Source organism: Macrobrachium rosenbergii, chromosome 56 (genome assembly GCF_040412425.1).
Source record: "Macrobrachium rosenbergii isolate ZJJX-2024 chromosome 56, ASM4041242v1, whole genome shotgun sequence".
NCBI classification, from domain to species: Eukaryota; Metazoa; Arthropoda; class Malacostraca; order Decapoda; family Palaemonidae; genus Macrobrachium; species Macrobrachium rosenbergii.
Genome location: NC_089796.1, coordinates 5,987,977 through 6,006,556, shown reverse-complemented (window position 1 = coordinate 6,006,556; position 18,580 = coordinate 5,987,977). Strand labels below are relative to the sequence as shown.

Sequence of the window (18,580 nt, the reverse complement as noted above, 5' to 3'; positions counted from 1 at the left end):
ACAATCATGTGTGGAACAGAAATAAATTTCTGGCTCAATTCAGAATAGAACCCAGGTCTTTCAATTGAAAGGCAAGGCCACTGCCAACCAGGCCATACAAGTCACAAAAGAAGTTGGAACCTGAGTACCTGCCCAGGTAACTTCTTGGGTACAGTGGTACTCAGGTTCCAACTTCTTGTATGGCTTAGTTGGCAGCGGCCTTGCCTTTCAGTTGAAAGACCTGGGTTCGATCCTGATGTGAGTCAGATATATATATTATATGACTGTCTGTGGGTCAGTGCATGTACGGCGATGTTATGCCGGGTATATGTTGTAATGAGTCTCGTCTTAGAAGGAAAACAAAACGAAAATTAGTGCTGTTTCTCCTTCAGGCAGCCGTCGTGCAAACGGGAGGCAGGAAGATCTCCAGCCTCGGGCGCGACAACCCCGCTTTCGAGTACGGAGAGACGAGACTGGGCGAACCTTTCGTGGTGGCTTCTCAGGAGCCAGTGGTCCGCTGCATCCCGCGTCCGCGGAGCACCATGGAGTCGTTCGACATGAACGGCTGGGTGTTCTACGACCCCTACAGCTCCCCGAGGAAGGCCGCCTCCGAGTCGGGTTACCCTGGGGACATGAAGTCCTTCAGTAACACCGGTTCTTTTCACAGACGTTACGAAAACAGCAACTCCAACCACAGGGACCAGGATGGCAAAGGGCGTCACGCGAGGAGATCCTCCGCCGACCTGCAGGACGAAAGGAACGACCCCTACAGCCTGGAGCGCGCGGGAAACAACGTCCACAGGATTAACACCGGGAAGCTGCGAAGGATTGACCCCTGAGGAGGATTGTCGAGGAGGGGTGGATCCTGTAGATAGGGAACTGAATTGCAGTGACAGTCAGGAAATTTATTTCATTTTTATTTTAAAGGCTCGATTTCACTCACCTTAGATCTTGCGATGCCAAAAGTCGTTGGTCATTTGTGCTAGGTGAGCAATAGTATCTCAGATCTCATCAATATATATTACAGTATATATATATACAGTATATATGCTGTATATACACACACACACACACACACACACATATATATATATATATATATATATATATATATATATATATATATATATATATATATATATATATTATACAATTTGCCCAACTACAGTCTTCCTTTTATTTGCATTTTACAAAGATGTTGTAATCGAGCTTTTTTTTTTTTATATTTACTTTTTCTGGCGTGAACTGTTATTGTAGATATCAATTGTACTATCATTTATGATAGTAGTAATTGTATTTTCCTATTAGATTAATGACAGTAATTTTGCATCAAAGCGTGTGAGTGGAAAGTATTTGTGGCAACTTTGTGTGAGTTAATGTCTAATAGTTTTGTCAACTATACAGAAGATGACAGTATTGATATAATCTTTGCCTGAAATGGTAGTAGTTATATGTATATTGTGTGAATTGACATCAGTTTTATCGACCTTATAACTGAGATATCAGTTATTACATCACATTTGTCTGGGATGACTGTAGTTATATGAGGTTTGAGTGCAGTGGCAGTAACTATTGAACTTTTTGTGAGATGGCAGTAATTACATCAGCTTTGTGTAAGGTTACAGTAATTACATCAGCTTTATATGAGATGACAGTAATTGCATCAATTTTGTCTAAGATGACAGTAATTACATCAGCTCTGTGTGAGATAACAGTAATTACGTCCGCTTTGTATGACAGTAATTAAATCAGCTTTGTGTAAGACGACGACAGTAATTACATCAGCTTTGTATGACAGTAATTAAATCAGCTTTGTGTAAAATGACAGTAACTACATCAGCTTTGTGTGGAATGACAGTATTTAAAGCAGCTTTGTGTAAGATGGCAGTAATTACATCAGCTTAGTGTGGAATGACAGCAATTACAACAGCTTTGTCAGGAATAATAGCAATTACACCAGTTTTGTGTGGAATTACAGTAATTACATCAGCTTTGTGTAAGATGACAGTAATTACATCTGCCGTGTATGAGATGACGGTAATTAATTACATCAGCTTTGTGTAAGATGACAGTAATTACACCAGCTTTGTGTAAGATGACAGCTATTACATCAGCTTTGTGTGCAATGGCAGTAATTACATCAACTTTGTGTGCAATGACAGTAGTTACATCAGCTTTATGCAAGATGATGGTAATTACATCAGCTTTGTGTAAGATGACAGTAATTACTTCAGCTTTTTGTGTAATGACAGTAATTACATCAGTTATGTGTAAGATAACAGTAATTACATCAGCTTTGTGTGCAACAACAGTTATTACATTAGCTTTGTGTATAGATGATGGTAATTACATCAGCTTTGTGTAAGATGACAGTAATTACATCAGCTTTGTGTGCAATGAGAGTAATTACATCAGCTTTGTGGGTACTGACAGTAATTACATAAGCTATGTGGGCACTGACAGTAATTACATCAGCTTTGTATAGATGTGAGTAATTACATCAGCTTTGTGTGAAATGACAGTAATTACATCAGTTTTTGTGAGATGACAGTAATTAGGATATATCATCTTGTTGTAGGATGACAGTACAGTATTTATATCCACTTTGTTTATTGTTGTGATTGGTGTCAGGAAAAAGGTTTGTGTTAATTAGTGGACCAATATATCAATATGTTAAGATTTTTTTACTCGGTGAGAAAAGGAACATTTAGTGACTGTAATAAACTCAAATGCTTTTTGTTTATGTGTATATATGTGTGTGTGTGTGTGTGTGTGTGTGTAGAGCAGGACTTGAAAGAGAGTAAGAGTAAGGAAGGAAAAACTATTTTGATTCATGATCTGAGTATCAATGTCAGCTCTCCATCTTTCATATTTCCAGGGACAGGTGATTGTAACTCCATGTGTCTGTACCTAAATGAAGTAAACACAGGCAAGAATGAAAGAAAGGCACGTTTTGTCTTTTTATTACCCATCCTTTTCCATCTGTATTTATTTAGTATAAGGTTGCTAATGGAGTTATTCAGCCAATAACGTGACAGAGGAGTTCGTGAATACAATAGTTGCTCATATGATTTTTGGAAGTTTAACTTTTTATTTAATTTGTTAACAGGATTCTCTACTTTTATATAGCAGGTAAAGGTTATAATTATTGTAATCTTAACTGCCTGCAGATAACAAATAAAAACAAAAGCAAAAGAAACAAAAAGACAAAAGGGAAAATCTCCTTCACGAGCGGATACCACAGAGACTGATTTGACTTCAGATGTTGTCCCCCAAACAGAAAGATGGACCGAGCGACTCCACATTATAACCTCGATAGACGAGTTTGCACCTGAATTCCTCGATCCTAGGAGCTGCCGAATTGACGTCCTTCGTCAGTTCTTCGGGGCTCCAGAGCTTTTCGGCGACTGCGGAGGCCCTGGGCCAAGTGCGAGGGATGAGGTTGGTCTTGTCCACGAACTCGCCCCAGATGCAACGCCTCTCCTCCCTGGATCAGTTGCTTCTGGGCCGAGGTGGCTGCAGGAGGATAAGGAAGTGTCATAGTTTTTCTCTCTCTCTCTCTCTCTCTCTCTCTCTCTCAGTTTAGCTAATCCTGTTTGGGCCGAGGCAGTTGAAAAGTATCGAAAGTTTTTCCTCTCTCTCTCTCTCTCTCTCAGTTTAGCTAATCCTGTTTGGGCCGAGGCAGTTGAAAAGTATCGAAAGTTTTTCCTCTCTCTCTCTCTCTCTCTCTCTCAGTGTGACTAACCCTGTCGTCTGATCCGGGGTAGCTGAAAAAGTATTGAAAATCTTTCTCTCTCTCTCTCTCTCTCTCTCTCTCTCTCTCTCTCTCTCTCTCTCTCTCTCAGTTTAGCTATTCCTGTCTGGGCCGAGGTAGCTGAAAAAGTATTGAAGGTTTTTCCTCTCTCTCTCTCTCTCTCTCTCTCTCTCTCTCTCTCTCTCTCTCTCACTTCTGACTTTTTGAAACTGACAAATTTTAGGCTATCGCCACTTTACTACATAAATAAAGATAAAACTTTTAAGTCTGATTTCATCTTTGTTTTAAACGGTTCAGAGGTCTACACCAGTCCTCCTCTTCCCTTCCATACCTCGCCACATTTAGGGCAAGTGGTCTGCGTTGACATAAGGCCAACTTAATCACAACCAAATAACCTCCGTAGGGGCTAATGACGTCAGTGCACCTCACGTGGTGCACTGAAGGTATTAAGGTTCTTTGCAGCGTCCCTTCGGCCCCTAGCTGCATCCCCTTTCATTCCTTTTACTGTGCCTTCGTCCATATTCTCTTTCTTCCGTTTTATTTCCACTCTCTCCTAACAACTGTTTCATAATCACCTTTTACTGTCACTGAATGAACAGTTCATGGCCTATTTGATATTCTATTCTACTCTGCAATCAACTAACCTTTGTTTTCAATTACATACTCGGGAAAGAATCTTAAAATTATTAAACTTTTAAGTTAAGGTAGAGAAGGTAAGTCATTCAGGTATATACCATTGAAGTCGAAAGGTTCACAGTTATAGTAGTTCCTCCAGTCTGACCCGTAGCTGATGTAATCCAGGTACCAGCAGGTGGACAGCAGGGTTTTGAAACCGCCTTCTGTAACCTGAAGCATCAGGAAAAAACAAAATCGATGCGAATTGTGAATTTCATCTGTGATTAATAGTGGGAAGTTTGGAAGACGAATGATTTTACTTGGAAAATTATAATGATCGACAATTACAGATTCTATATATATATATATATATATATATATATATATATATATATATATATATATATATATATATATATATATGTATGTATGTATGTATTAAAAGGAGCGGGTGCAGGAAAACAAGCAGATTGCAAGCACAGTAGTTTAATCCTACGTTTCGTGACCCTTTGTCTCATCATCAGGGAAATCTATATATGAAATGATCAAACATTAGATTTGCTTGTTTTTTTCCTTTTAAAATGTGAAAAAATTTTCCATTTCATTTATATATATATATATACACACACATATATATATATATATATACACATATATATATATATATATATATATATATATATATATATATATATATATATATATATATATCTATGGCAAAGTCATGAAACTGCAAAACATCAGTATAAATACACTTAATTTAAGCATGAGTGTGCTTCTATTACACAAACATAGATAAATGCGTAAAGATGTGATTTTAGATTGTTAATTAAAACAAACTATGCAACCAGAATTCTTAAAAATAAATAATTACTGTTAAAATACTAAAATAGTATTTTACCTTAGCAAGTTCATCCTGCCAGCCGCCTTTCCACACGTGGACGACTGTGTCTGGGGCGAGTTTTACTCCGTTATCGAATACCTCCTGCCATATGATATACCTGAGAGTATTTATATATATATATATATATATATATAATATATATATATATATATATATATATATATATTATATATATATATATATATATATATATATATATATATATATATATATATATATATATATATATATATACCCTTGTGAACCAGAAAGATAACTCTCTCTTTGTCACATTCACACATACACATAATATATTTCATTTCTTTACAATGTAATCAGTTGTAGGCCTATATATTAAAGGGCAAACCAGATATGTCATTTCTTACTCTCAGCTTCACGTAAATAGCCAAATTTTACTAGTACTAAGATGGCCTTCAATCCAAGAAAAATGAATAACACTATCAGCCTAATTTTCCATTCGGATTCTAAATCTGAATTACTGTAGTTGCCGATGGACCTCCCTACGAGTTATTGAAAATGAGAAACCAGACAAAGAAACGAACGCCTCGTGGTTGGTTTTGTTTTCTAAGAGTTGCATTGTGGGTACTCTGAACTTTGTTTTGAATCAGACCGTCAGATCAGTTTTGTTATTCGTTGAGTCTTCGTCCGTCGTTTGACTCCTAGTTTCGTTTCCCTGATGTGCTAGTGTCAGCCGTGTTAGTGAGCGCGAGTCGGACGGTTGTGTTTGTGACAACGAAGTTTTCTCTGGTAGATGAATTTCTTGCAAATCAGCCTACGTGAATGTCACCAGAAGTGTCTGATTGAAAGCAAAAGTAAGTACCGGTGTAGGCCAATAACAGTAGTTTGTTTTGAAATTTTATATTTTCGTAAGACTACATAGTCTTCGTGACTTTTGAGATTTAGGCTACGCCGTAACTATGCAAGGTTAGATAACGCCAAAACAAGGTGGCTGCTTCTACTTTCCAGAATATGAGAATAGGTAATTTTTATTCCACGGGTTTGGTACCTTTCGATACGTTCTTTATTATTAGAGGTATCAGAAAATCTTTAGCTCCTGCCTACTTCTCTTTACCCAAATATCCGATTTCAGCTTGAGAATCCAGGCTTAGATAATGAGGTTTGGGTTATCTAAAGTTATTTTCCATGGAAATGAAGGTCAGATAGACATTGGAAACCGATAATGAGGGTTAAAAAGGCGTTAAAAAAAATATACCGCTTGTGAGCAGAATAAAGTTTTAGCCACATCTCGGTACTTTTCTTTCATATGCCAGCCGTACGATTCAAAATTGCTTCTAAAGGGAATTTCACGTAGTTTATCGTCAGTGATTACTGTTCCGCTGGGTCTTTCCTATAAAACACGGGTTTGTATCCACCTTTGCGGCGTGTTCAGTACAAACCCGTTGGGGATGACTGTAAAAAACATAAACAAAAGACTGTACATATCATAAAGATAATGACCCCCAAGCAATATTAGTCCTAGATAACGACCCTCGAAAACCCTTGGGGGTCACTACTTAGGCCAAGATCCATTCCGCTAACTAAGAGTATTGGAATTAGCTTTTAAAAGGAACTTTGTTGATTGGTAGTATGTGATCAGTTCGAAAAACTTACTCGTTTTTAGTTGGGAGATTCGTCACGATGTCCAGCAGTTTGGTGATGTAGACCTCTTCGAGTTTACCGTAGTCCCCGGTGATATTCGCCTTCTTCATGTATTCCGTGATATCGGGATTGCTCTCCCTAAGGCGTTACAGCGTTGGAAAAAGAAAAATAATATCTTTGAGTATTATTGCTCTAAGTCTATAGGCGTTTGGTAAAGAGAGATGACTTATGAATACCCTTCCTCAAGTCGTTGCGTTTGAGAGAAAGAACTAACAAATTCTGTATAAGATACTTCTTCCTAAATCGCAGTTTGAAAAAAAAAAAAGAAACAAGAACTTGAAACTGGGAACTGGAATACAAAATTTCGGCCAAAAGGCCAAGCGCTGTGACCTACGAGGTCATTCTGCGCTGAAAATAATGCTGAAACATTTGTTAGCAGAGGGAGGAAAATAAGGTGGGAAGAAAGAGAGTATGAACGGAGTTATGGTAAAAGGAATGAAAGGGGTTGCAGCTAAGGACCTAAGGGACGCCGCTAAGAACCCCAAGTAATGTCTACAGTGTACCGTATGAGATATATTGACGGCATTAACGCCCTGCGGGAGAAACTAGAACTTACTTGGGATTAATCCCCCTTAAATCGTATTTTTTTTTTTTATAGCAACTTTAACCCTGAACCAAAACAAAGTCGGAAGAAAGAGGATATGAACGGAAGTACAGGAAAAAGAATGAAAGGGGTTGCAGCTAGGCGCCTAAGGGACGCCGCAAAGAACCTTAAGTAATGTGTACAGTGTACCGTGTGAGATATATTGATTTCCCTGCCTACAGTGCACCGCGTGAGGTAGCCTATACTGACGGGACTACACTCCTGCAGGAGAAATTAGAACTTACATCGATTATTCCCCCTTGAACCGTCTTTGTTTTCATAGCAACTTTGACCTTGAACCAAAAGAAAGTCTCACCAGCAGTTGAAGCTGACCTCGTCCCCGCCCAGGTGGATATAGCGGTCAGGGAATCTCTGGGTGACCTCCGTCAGCAGGGTCTTCAGGAAGGCGTAGTTGGCTTCGTTGGTCGGGTCGACAGGACCGAAAGTGCCGTCCGGTTTGCCTCCTCTTAGAATAATAATAATAATAATAATAATTGTTGTACGAGTCAAGTGGGGAAACAGTTCCACGGTTACGTAACTGTACAATATATAGTTTTATTTTCACTATATTTGTACTGTTATATAACTGGACATGTTTTCAAATAATAATAATAATAATAATAATAATAATAATAATAATAATATACTTTCTCGCTGGATATAAGAAGTGCCCAAATTTTCACTTTTCGTAAATGCTAGCAAACATAGATCAGGTTCCCAAAATAGAGAGAACAATGTCCAGTGTGAAAAGAAAATAATTTTGATAAGTTTGAGGCAACGTTACGCGAACAGCGAAGGCACAAATATAAATGATTTTCAAATATATCCGTAGCCGTAAGTCATTTGACCCAATTCTGCCCTAAAATGGAAAACTGCAGTATTACAAAATTTCCGAAATTGAGATATGCCACCTACTGGCCTCGTGAAACACTAATACACAAGTTACTGCAGTTTCAGAATGATTCTTCAATGCTTTCCACGAGTATTTAGGGGGTCCCGTTTGCAGTATCTGCAAAATCAGTAGTAAGGCAAGGGAGAATCTACCATTTTTCTCAGTTTTGTATTTTTGCAGATATTGCAGTCTTTCATTTTAGGGCAGAATTGTTTTGGCTGGAAATACCAAATGTTATGGCTAGAAATATTGAGCTTTAACATTTCTACATGTATTAGTAATCTTAATTTCTCTTTTGACATACAGAGTATTTCATTATTCCATCATCTTCGATTTTTAGTTTTTCACGTATGGTCATTCAGTGTATATTTTTAATGGGCTCGTTGTGAATTACATTTGTGATCATTACAGGTACTTATCTTCAGTGATCAATTTCCTAGTATTTGTAACTTAACAGTAGACATAGTTTCGTAATCATCATCCTATATACGGAGTTATAAGAGCTCCAGAATAATTCAGATTTACAAAATTATCGGAATCCCAACTTACGAATAACAAGACGTCAGGAAGCCAGCTTGTCCGGGACCCCACGATTGGGTGTGACCTGCCCCCCAAAAATAAAAACAATGGTATTATTTTATGAGTCGTCAGTACACTAGATGAAATTGTAACCTAAACTTTTGAAAAGAGGTTTTCATTCTCGTTATTTTGAGCTCGGAAATGACAAATAAAAAAATAATCAAATTGCGATTTATAAGGTAAGCTAATACGGCAAAATTGTAACCACTACTGTAGGTTACGTTAGGCTGATATTTTTAGGTTCTTTTAGTGCCCTATCATTTCCTAGCCATTTTTGCATGAAAAACCCAAAATGGCTTTTCATGCAAAAATTGCTGGCTGGAGTCTTATTGGCAACTTATAAAATTTTACCAACACAATTATGAAAATTAAAATTTGTTTATGATTACACTTGAAATGAAGAATATCTACAGCACGTTGAAATATTGCTCGGTAAATGTAAGGGGAGAGAGAGAGAGACAGAGACAGAGACAGAGACAGAGAGAGAGACAGACAGACAGACAGAGAGAGACAGAGATCATATTGTCATCAGGAGAAATTGCAGAACGGAAAGAATTTTACTTCCATTTCATAATACATTTTGAAACTAAATAATTAGGCGAACTGAAAATTACCTATGTTGGCCTAATGCATAATTCAACTGTCACTTAACAGAGCAACAGATATTACCAGCCCCAATAGACCTGATTAGTGAAATTAATATGCCACATATACCAAATATTATGACGCATCTTGAAACAGCATCAGACAAATGTAACCTAGACATTCAGTATATTTCAGAATATTGAGCATACCCCTGGTAAAGAGAAACTTTCTCTAATTCTATGGTTAAGATTAAACTATAAATAAGGGAATTCGTGTCATTTGGTCTCTTAATATAATTCAAATGATCCAAATTGGAATTCTTTAAGTCCTTTTCACTAAACACATCTTTACGAACGGGAGTTCTGTAGCGGACTCATAAAATACAATTTGATTGAAACTGAAGGTTATTGTAGCTAGCAGAGGGAGTTAGTGCCTAACAAATATAATTAGTAAATTGTAAATTTAATTTAGTATTCATTTCAGACGCGTTGAATGAGATATGTTATCATTTAGAAAAATATCGAATTTGTCAGAAAATACTACGGAAGTGGACATGATTGAAATTCAGGGTTACTATTCGCAGTTAGAGTTGGTCAACTTTGTCAACTTACCACACTTTCATGGAGAAAGTATTTGAGGTAAGGTGTATCAAATATACGGAGGGAGTGAAAAAATGTTTATGGCAACACCAGGAAACGAAGAGTTATATAAATAGATAAATTTTTAATAAAATAGATCAAACGGGTTAGCTGTATTTGTTAATTGCAACGGGTACCATAATGAACCCATTATATTCTGACACAGATGAAAAAGAGATATGTCATCATTCAGTGTACATACATATATACATACATCTGAGTCAATAATTAATACCAGACCTTATTTCCCAGCGACCCCTGCGCTACAGAAAATACATAAAAAACAATCCAAATAAAATTCAACATGGCGATTCGACGTTACCCAACGCAAACAGTATTTCCTAGAGTTAAAACAGTCTTACCTGGGGTATCGAACTCTGGCACAACACGGACGCCGTTTAATCGCCCGTATGCAACCACCTGACCAATTTCGTCCGCCGAATACAAACGGTCTGGGCTGTAGGCTCCTTTGAAGCTGAGGAAATTTTCGGAAATTAGATATTAATCGGGTGTAGGTACATACGGTAATTGGATTAAACTGAAAAAAAGGTAAATATGATGAGCAAATATGTTAAGATTTATTGTTGGTACTGTTAAAAAAATACGGAGAGTCAGAAATAACAAGAAGTGAATGTAAGGAAAGATTAATGATAATGAGATAGGAAATATTAATTTATAGTTAGGTTTTGCACAAAGGTAATGGATAAAAATCTCCATACCGGCATTTTTATCAATAAATAAATAAATAAGTATTTAGTTTTTAGCGTATATTTTTCCATGGTATGGATTGGGGGTGGGGGGCTGCGGCTGGTGTTTCAAAATTCAGCACCTACATGTACAAAAAATAAGCAAAAAAAAAAAAAAAAAAAAAAAAAATACGACACCAAATTGCAACAACCTCTTACCATCTTTCGCAAGCAGCAGTGAGTCACAATGAGACCTGGAAACCCCCACAAAATGAAAATATCAAGAAAAAATCCTCTGGCATCCTTTATGCTGGTCCACTGGTATAGTGGTTAGTGTCGTGGCATGGAACTCAATCAGCTCAGTGGTCTGGTTAAACTAAGGTATACTTTAATGGCACTCAGATGTGGCGGGTTCGCGGCGATGAAAAATTGCTGGCTCTGTATTTATTTTTTTTTTCATTTCTTTATTTTTTATTTTTATTTATTTTTACTTATTTTTTCTTATTTTTATTTATGTATTATTTTTATTTGTTTATTTTTCTGTATCGTGATCAGTTACTGCTGCAGTGTTAGGGGTCTTCTGCGGTGGGAGGTTAAAACCAACATTCTTTGAAAGCTCGAACTTCAAGTCAGTGGCCCCTCTGGTGTGCTTTTCCATGTGAATAGGTTTCATCTACTGAAATAATAATAATAATAATGAATGATAATTCTGCCAAACTGACCTGAGATCGGGGAAGGCTTCGCTGACGTAAGGGAAGCTCTGGGAATCGACGATGTGCCAATGAAGAACGTTCATCTTGTTCATGGCCAGGAGGTCGATCGTGTACAGGATGTGGAGCAGAGGCAGGTAATGGCGGGATGTGTCGATTAACAGGCCCCTGTGAGGAAAGAAAATGGCGGATAGAAAAGAGAAAGAGAGAGAGAGAGGCAGAAGATACTGAGGTTTACCTCGTCGATTTTTCCCGCTTCCAGTTAGGATAAGATGGCATATTATTCTGTTTTCTGTTTGGGGGGGATTAGTGCCGTCAGTGCACCTCATGTGGTGCACTTTAGGCATTACTTGAGGGTCTTTGCAGCGTCCCTTCGGCCCCTAGCTGCGACCCCTTTCGTTCCTTTTAACGTACCTCCGTTCATATTCTCTTTCTTCCAACTTACTTTCCACCCTCTCATAACAACTGATTCATTGTGCAACTGCTTTGAGGTTTTCCTCCTGTTACGCCATTAAAACCTTCTTTACTCTCAATTTCTCTTTCAGCGCTGAATGACATAGGTCCCAGCTCTTGGCTTTTGACCTGAATTTTATATATTATTCTATTCCATATTATTCTGTTCATCGGCGTCTCTCTTCATCTCCTTATCTGCACCCACAGTAGTCGACTATCACCTAGGTACTAAGTCTATGTTTAGGGGAACAAAGGCGGCCTGAATTTCTAAGGAAACGCCCCCACGACCTTGCTTCCCTCGCTCGGCCCGGTGATCGAACTCGAGTTTCGAGGTTGTTAGACGAGAAAATAAATATATTATTTGTTTATCATTAACATTTGTTTATTAGAGTTTTTAGCGATAAGTGATTATTAATGATGGCAATTTTTTTCAATGTAGGACGTGAGATTTCAAGGTTTCAAAAACATTTATGATTAGCATTGATGGAGTCAGTGATAAAGACCTATGAATTAACGGGATCTACTTAGCAGTTAAAAATCAGTATTTAATTTTTAAGTTTCCTTAGCTGGCAATAAATTCCATATTAAGAATCTTTTAATAAAGTGTTTTTATTATTAACATTATATTATTTAAGAGTTACAAGTACCAAATACAAAACGCTGCCAAAGAAGGATTAACTATTCAATTAATTTTCTTTTTATGTTGCATTGAGCAATCCTTCCCAAACATGGCGCTAGTATAGACAATATCTAGGTCTTACACTGGTGTAATTCCCTGACCAGGGGACTTAGTGCTTGTATGTGTATGTTATCACAAAGTTCCAGAACTATTCTGTACAAATATCTTCCAGTATTCAACACTGGTTTTAGTCTTAGAAGTCATTCAACCTTACCATAACATTGCTTGAAATTTTTTGCAATTGTTCACGTACATCCATACTTATCGATTTGTTAATTCCTTTTCTTAATTTCATTAATCTTCATTTGCACCTTACTCTCCTTATAATAATAATAATAATAATAATAATAATAATAATAATAATAATAATAATAATAATAATACAGCTGTTTCCACGCCATTTAATTTATAGAGCCTTCTCTATTCGCCTTACAATCTTTACATAAAAAAAAGATTGCAAGACGAATAGAGAAGACTATATGCAAATTAAATGCCGTGGAAACATCATCATCATCATCTAATAAAAATAATAATAATTATAATAATAATAATAATGATATAGCCGTCTCCACGGCATTTAATTTGTACAGAATCTTCTCTATTCGTCTTACAATCTTTACATCTACAAAAAAAATTGTGAGACGAATAGAAAAGACTCTATACAAATTAAATGCCGTGGAAACAGCTATATAATAATAATAATAATAATAATAATAATAATAATAATAATAATACCTGTGAGGAAATCTAGGCCCATCCTTGATGACAGTCGAATTGGCAACGTATCTTGGAGGCTCGGGATCAGGTATCAGTAACTGGGAGAAGCTTTCCATTCCCCGCAGGATTCCCCAGATGCTCGTTGAGTTCAAGGTCGCTGTTCCCACATTGTTGGAACCAGTGATCTGGCGGGAAGGATAACTATGAGAAATCGACTGCTCTTATCTTGGCTGATTTGAGGCCATGATGATTTTGTTGATATTTTTCAAGAGAAGGAATAGTTTACTGTCTTGTACTTTTGCTCTCTCATTTTTTCGCTTTCTTAATCTTTTTATTTAAAAAAAAACCTAGGCCTACTCGCTCTTATGCACGCAATAGGAATTATATCTTTAGAGAAAACTGAACATTCTTCTCTCTCTCTCTCTCTCTCTCTCTCTCTCTCTCTCTCTCTCTCTCTCTCTCTCTCTCTACTAAAATAACTCACCCTGATCTCATATTCCTCATTCATACCCAGGTAGGGGTACTTTTCACATTCCTTGGTCAAGACGATGTCCAGGAGGTCAGTAGACTAACAGAGTCCTCATTTTTTAAAGTGTCTCCGCGGGCACCATTTCCCTGCAATGAATAATAATAATAATAATAACTGTCTATTAATTAAAATAATTAATTTTTTTACTATTTAAGGACAATATCGAGTTCCATTTCTTTCCTTATAATAATAATAATAATAATAATAATAATAATAATAATAATAATTTTAATAATAATAAAAATCATTATTATACAGTTTCAGGAAAATATCGAGATTTTCATTTATTTTTTATAATAATAATAATAATAATAATAATTTAATTTATTAATAATAATAATAATAATAACAATATAATAAAATTCTTTAAAACAACCTAATTTATTTTTTACCATTCCAAGCAAATATCGTTCCATTTTTCTTTTTTATGTTCTGAAGCAAAATAATGCGTGATAACATTATTTAGAACCCCAAAAATGTTCTACCGGGTTTGTTACATAGGCCAAAAAAGAAAAATAGTCATGGCTACTACTACTACTACTACTACTACTACTACTACTACTACTACTACTACTACTACTACTACTACTACTACTACCATTTGGTAAACAATAGTCACTTGTACCTTTCTGTCTTCTGGGGAGCCGAATATAATGGCTGAATATCGCGCGATTGCTAGTTCAAGGATGTCACAGTTATGAGCTTTCACGGTGAAACTGCAAAGTAAAGATATAGTGTATAGGATATCTGTACACATACATTATATGTATATATATATAAATATATATATATATATATATATATATATATATATATATATATATATATATATATATATATATATATATATATACATTTATATGTATATATAAATAAATATATATATGTATACATATACATGTGTACATATAGAGAGAGAGCGAGAGAGATTATTTGTTTAAGCTTATTTTTATCAGAATGATGAAACACCTTTTCATTAAAGTTACTCACTATTGATTTAAAAATTTTTTGATCAAGCTGAATTAGTGCCAGCTGTGATCTGTTTCGATAATTAGCCTTTTGATATTTGCGTTTGAAATTTTTCCAAACAGAGACATTTTACATTTCATTATAGAAATCTGTATTTTGTCAAGAACAGAACAAATGGTTTTTAATGTTCAGGTTTTTATGTCTCATTAGAGGCTGTACTCGGCATATTACGGAAGGATTTACAATATAATCACTTTATTAATATTATTACAGCTGTTTTAGTTTTCTGTAAAAGAAAACTATTGAGATGGCTATTTGTCTGTCCGTCCACACTTTCCTGTCCGGCCTCATATCTTAAAAACTACTGAGGCTAGAGGGCTGCAAATTGGTATGTTGATCATCCACCCTCCAATCATCATACATACCAAATTGCAGCCCTCTAGCTTTAATAGTTTTTATTCTATTTAAGGTTAAAATTAGCCATAATCATACGTCTGGCACCGCTATAGGTACCAAAGTTAAGTATATCTTAGTTTTTTTTATTCTATTAAAGGATTACTTATTTTATGGCTAGAACCAATAATCATTATACGAGAAATGTCTCCTCTAACTCTTCATCAGCCAGCCGCGGGAATTGAACTCCGGCCCATCGAATAACAGTCTGAAGCTCAACCGACTCGGCTAACAAAGGGCTGTTATAGGTACCAACAACACATGCCACCACCGGGCAATGGCTGAAAGACGCATTTTTTACTTGTTTGTTATTGTATTTGTTAAGAGCAAAAATAAACAACCACAAATTCAGGCTAGACTGGGAACAAGACAGTCCTGGAAGATAAGAACAAGTACAGCGTTATCTGCGTGCCTCCATATCGCTTCAAGTGACCTTGAAAGCAGCGCAAACTAACTTGGTGTGCTTTTGTAGATGAGAAATCTTCATCAAATGCAGCGGAATCGAAGCTGAATTTCTGATATTTTCATCAGTTATTGTTATTGTCTTATTACTATTTATTAATGTTATTTTTATTTGATACTTGTTATTTTTATTCAATACTTGTTGTTTTACCTCGTTACTCCTTCATACCTTTTTAATTTTTTTGAAATTGTTTTAAGTTCATGGTTACTTTTTTTTTGTTATGTTTCTTACTCAAATAACTTTTAACCTCCAAAGAAGTTATGGATTCTGTTCTTAAACAAAACTTCTAAGGCAATTCCTCCTTCGCATCCCACCTGGCAAATATTTCTGTTCTGTCCCACGTCAGGCTCTGCTTAGCTGAGCGAATAAGAGGAGGAACGTTCATTGATTTAATGTCCTTTGTTGCACTTTTTATCATTTCTTTAATTTTTGTCTGTCATCGTGGGTTGTCTTCGTTGTGTCGTGAAAGTAATTATTTGCTTGTTTTCGTATTATTCATTATTTTTTGTGTATATACCATTTTTATGATTTATTTTTATTTACTTAGTAATTTTCTGGATTCATTATTTTGACTTGTTGTTACGACGTAAATAAGGGAGGAATTAAAGTTCTAAAAATATTCTCACGGTATTTAATGTTAAAAGAATTATCAAATTTTTGCAGCGTTTGTATTATTTTTCTGAATTATTTTTATTTATTTAATAATTTTCTGGATTCATTATGTGAATTTGTTAGTACGGCATAATATTCTCGCGGTATTTATCGACTGTTAAAAGAATTATCAAATTTTTGCAAGCAAACATAAGAATATTTTAACATGAAAAAGCTTTTCTCACACACATGGTTTTAGTCTTGTCAGCTTGAATGTTAAAAGTAATGTAAAGTCAAACAGCTTCAATATAAACATTTAGAATCTTATTTTACGTGAATTTAATTTTATTTTGCCTAAAGTCCAGCTGAAAGAGTCAGTGAAGTGGTATAATTAATTATTCACAAAATCCACTAAAGAAATTAACTAAACACTAAAATACATTGATGAATTCAACTTCCCTTTTTGAAAGACTTACTTGAAAGCTGCGGGATCCAAAACGAAATAAGTCTGGTTGGTTTGTACCTCCTTCGGGTGAGGCCACACTTGCCCCTGGGTGGCTGTGATGTACGGATACCCGCAGAGGGCGGTGCCTGACGCCAGGCACAGTAGGAAGAGCTCTGTAAGGAAGGGAAAAGGTGGGGGATGATTCTCATTTGTAATTTTGAAGAAACTCGGTCTAGCGGTTACTGTGGCCTTCAGTCGACACCCTGTAAGGTAAGCAATAGGAGTATTAAGTAATGTACAACTATATTCTTGAATGAGGAGGAAAATATCTAATCGAATGCGAAATTAGTCAGGAAACACACGATTTAGCAAGAAAGTTCGGAAAGGTTAACATCTCTGATTCAAGCCACCACCGAAATCTGCTGGACCGGACTTGTGGATCGACGACTTAGTTCCCAAAAATTAAAATGCAGATTCTATGTCCTGTTCGCGAATTCGTACGGTAGAGGATTTCAGTATTTTAAAATATTCATCACTTGAACTCCAAGATTCACGAACAGAACTTTCAAGTGCAAAAAAAAAAAAAAAGAAATTGCAAGAAAGTCTGTTGCAATTGTATTTGTTACTTTTGATAATGCAGTTGAAATGTAATTGAATGATTACGCATTAAAAATATGTTAGAATTTAAAAACTATAACAAATAATATTCAGAAACTGGAATGAACAAATGTCAGTCATGATGACCAAACAGAAATAACATTAAAAAAAATTATGGTCCTGAAACTGTAAAAAAAATAACCAAACCATTAAATTTAAGATAATCCTGACAACACCTGCTAATCAGGGTATTGGTTCACAAGGTACAAGATACCCAATGGCACTCTTTCTTTCTCCCTTCCTTTCTTCTTCTTGATTTAATTGGGCTGGAACATGTGTTGACCGTACGGCTAGGAAACACCATTATGATGTTATCATTATCGTTTTGTAATGTTATTTTGCTGATAATGTTGCGCCTGATTAAAGCATCTATATATACATATATCTGTCTATCTGTCTACAGTATATATATATATATATATATATATATATATATATATATATATATATATATATATATATATATATATATATATATATATATATATATATATATATATATATATATATATATATATATATATATATATATGAATATTTGTGTGTGCGTAAAATTACGACATCAATGTGAAGATAATTCTAATGTGGCCCAAGTGTGATTTTTGAATTTTTGAATAAAAGAATAAAAGAAGCAAATTCACTGTCTACATCTGACAGTTGCCGGTATAAAGCAAACTGAGTATGACGCTCAATTAAAGTAGAAATCATTTGCCTTTCGAATCACCACTCCAAGAAGTAAGATAACACCTTTCTTTTTATGTATTTGCATAATGTTAGTTTCAGAGTTATACTCTGCCATATTCTCTTCGACAGAACAAGACTCTGATATCAGTACAACATCCCGAGAGAACAAGAGCGTAAACGTCTCAAGCTTCTCTCAAAAGAGAGAAGCAAGATAGCGGATGAATTATCTCGAGATAAGAGAACTCGCATTCACTAACCTTTCCACATGTTACTCGTCTCGTATCTTGATTCCTTGTGGACGTCTGTGGTATCTCAGCCGACGTTTTTATATCTTCGAGGCTTAGCAGTTGCCAGCT

The 18,580-nt window shown here is 35.7% G+C and overlaps 2 protein-coding genes and 1 long non-coding RNA gene across 3 annotated transcripts in view; 2 read left to right on the top strand and 1 right to left on the bottom strand.

Annotated features, from left to right (window-relative positions):
• LOC136836640 (golgin subfamily A member 6-like protein 22) overlaps window positions 1-2,932 on the top strand; it is a gene marked incomplete at its 5' end in the record, with an annotated part of 9,478 nt that extends 6,546 nt beyond the window's left edge. The window contains 1 exon segment of the mRNA XM_067101108.1: window positions 372-2,932. Coding sequence (XP_066957209.1) covers window positions 372-818 — 447 coding nt within the window.
• On the bottom strand, window positions 2,928-18,580 carry LOC136836348 (beta-hexosaminidase subunit beta-like). Its single transcript, XM_067100534.1, has 13 exons — window positions 18,482-18,580; window positions 16,915-17,056; window positions 14,588-14,678; window positions 13,918-14,048; window positions 13,452-13,618; window positions 11,597-11,752; window positions 10,551-10,663; window positions 8,936-8,990; window positions 7,811-7,960; window positions 6,864-6,989; window positions 5,250-5,349; window positions 4,468-4,579; window positions 2,928-3,495 (listed from the first exon to the last, which is right to left on the bottom strand). The coding sequence occupies exons 4-13, from the start codon at window positions 13,939-13,941 to the stop codon at window positions 3,326-3,328; spliced, it is 1,173 nt and encodes a 390-aa protein (XP_066956635.1). The 5' UTR covers window positions 13,942-14,048; window positions 14,588-14,678; window positions 16,915-17,056; window positions 18,482-18,580; the 3' UTR covers window positions 2,928-3,325.
• Window positions 5,528-18,580, top strand: part of LOC136836350 (uncharacterized) — a 49,848-nt gene continuing 36,795 nt past the window's right edge. The window contains exon 1 of the long non-coding RNA XR_010852376.1: window positions 5,528-6,064. This is a non-coding gene — a long non-coding RNA (uncharacterized lncRNA). The remainder of the gene's footprint in view (window positions 6,065-18,580) is intronic.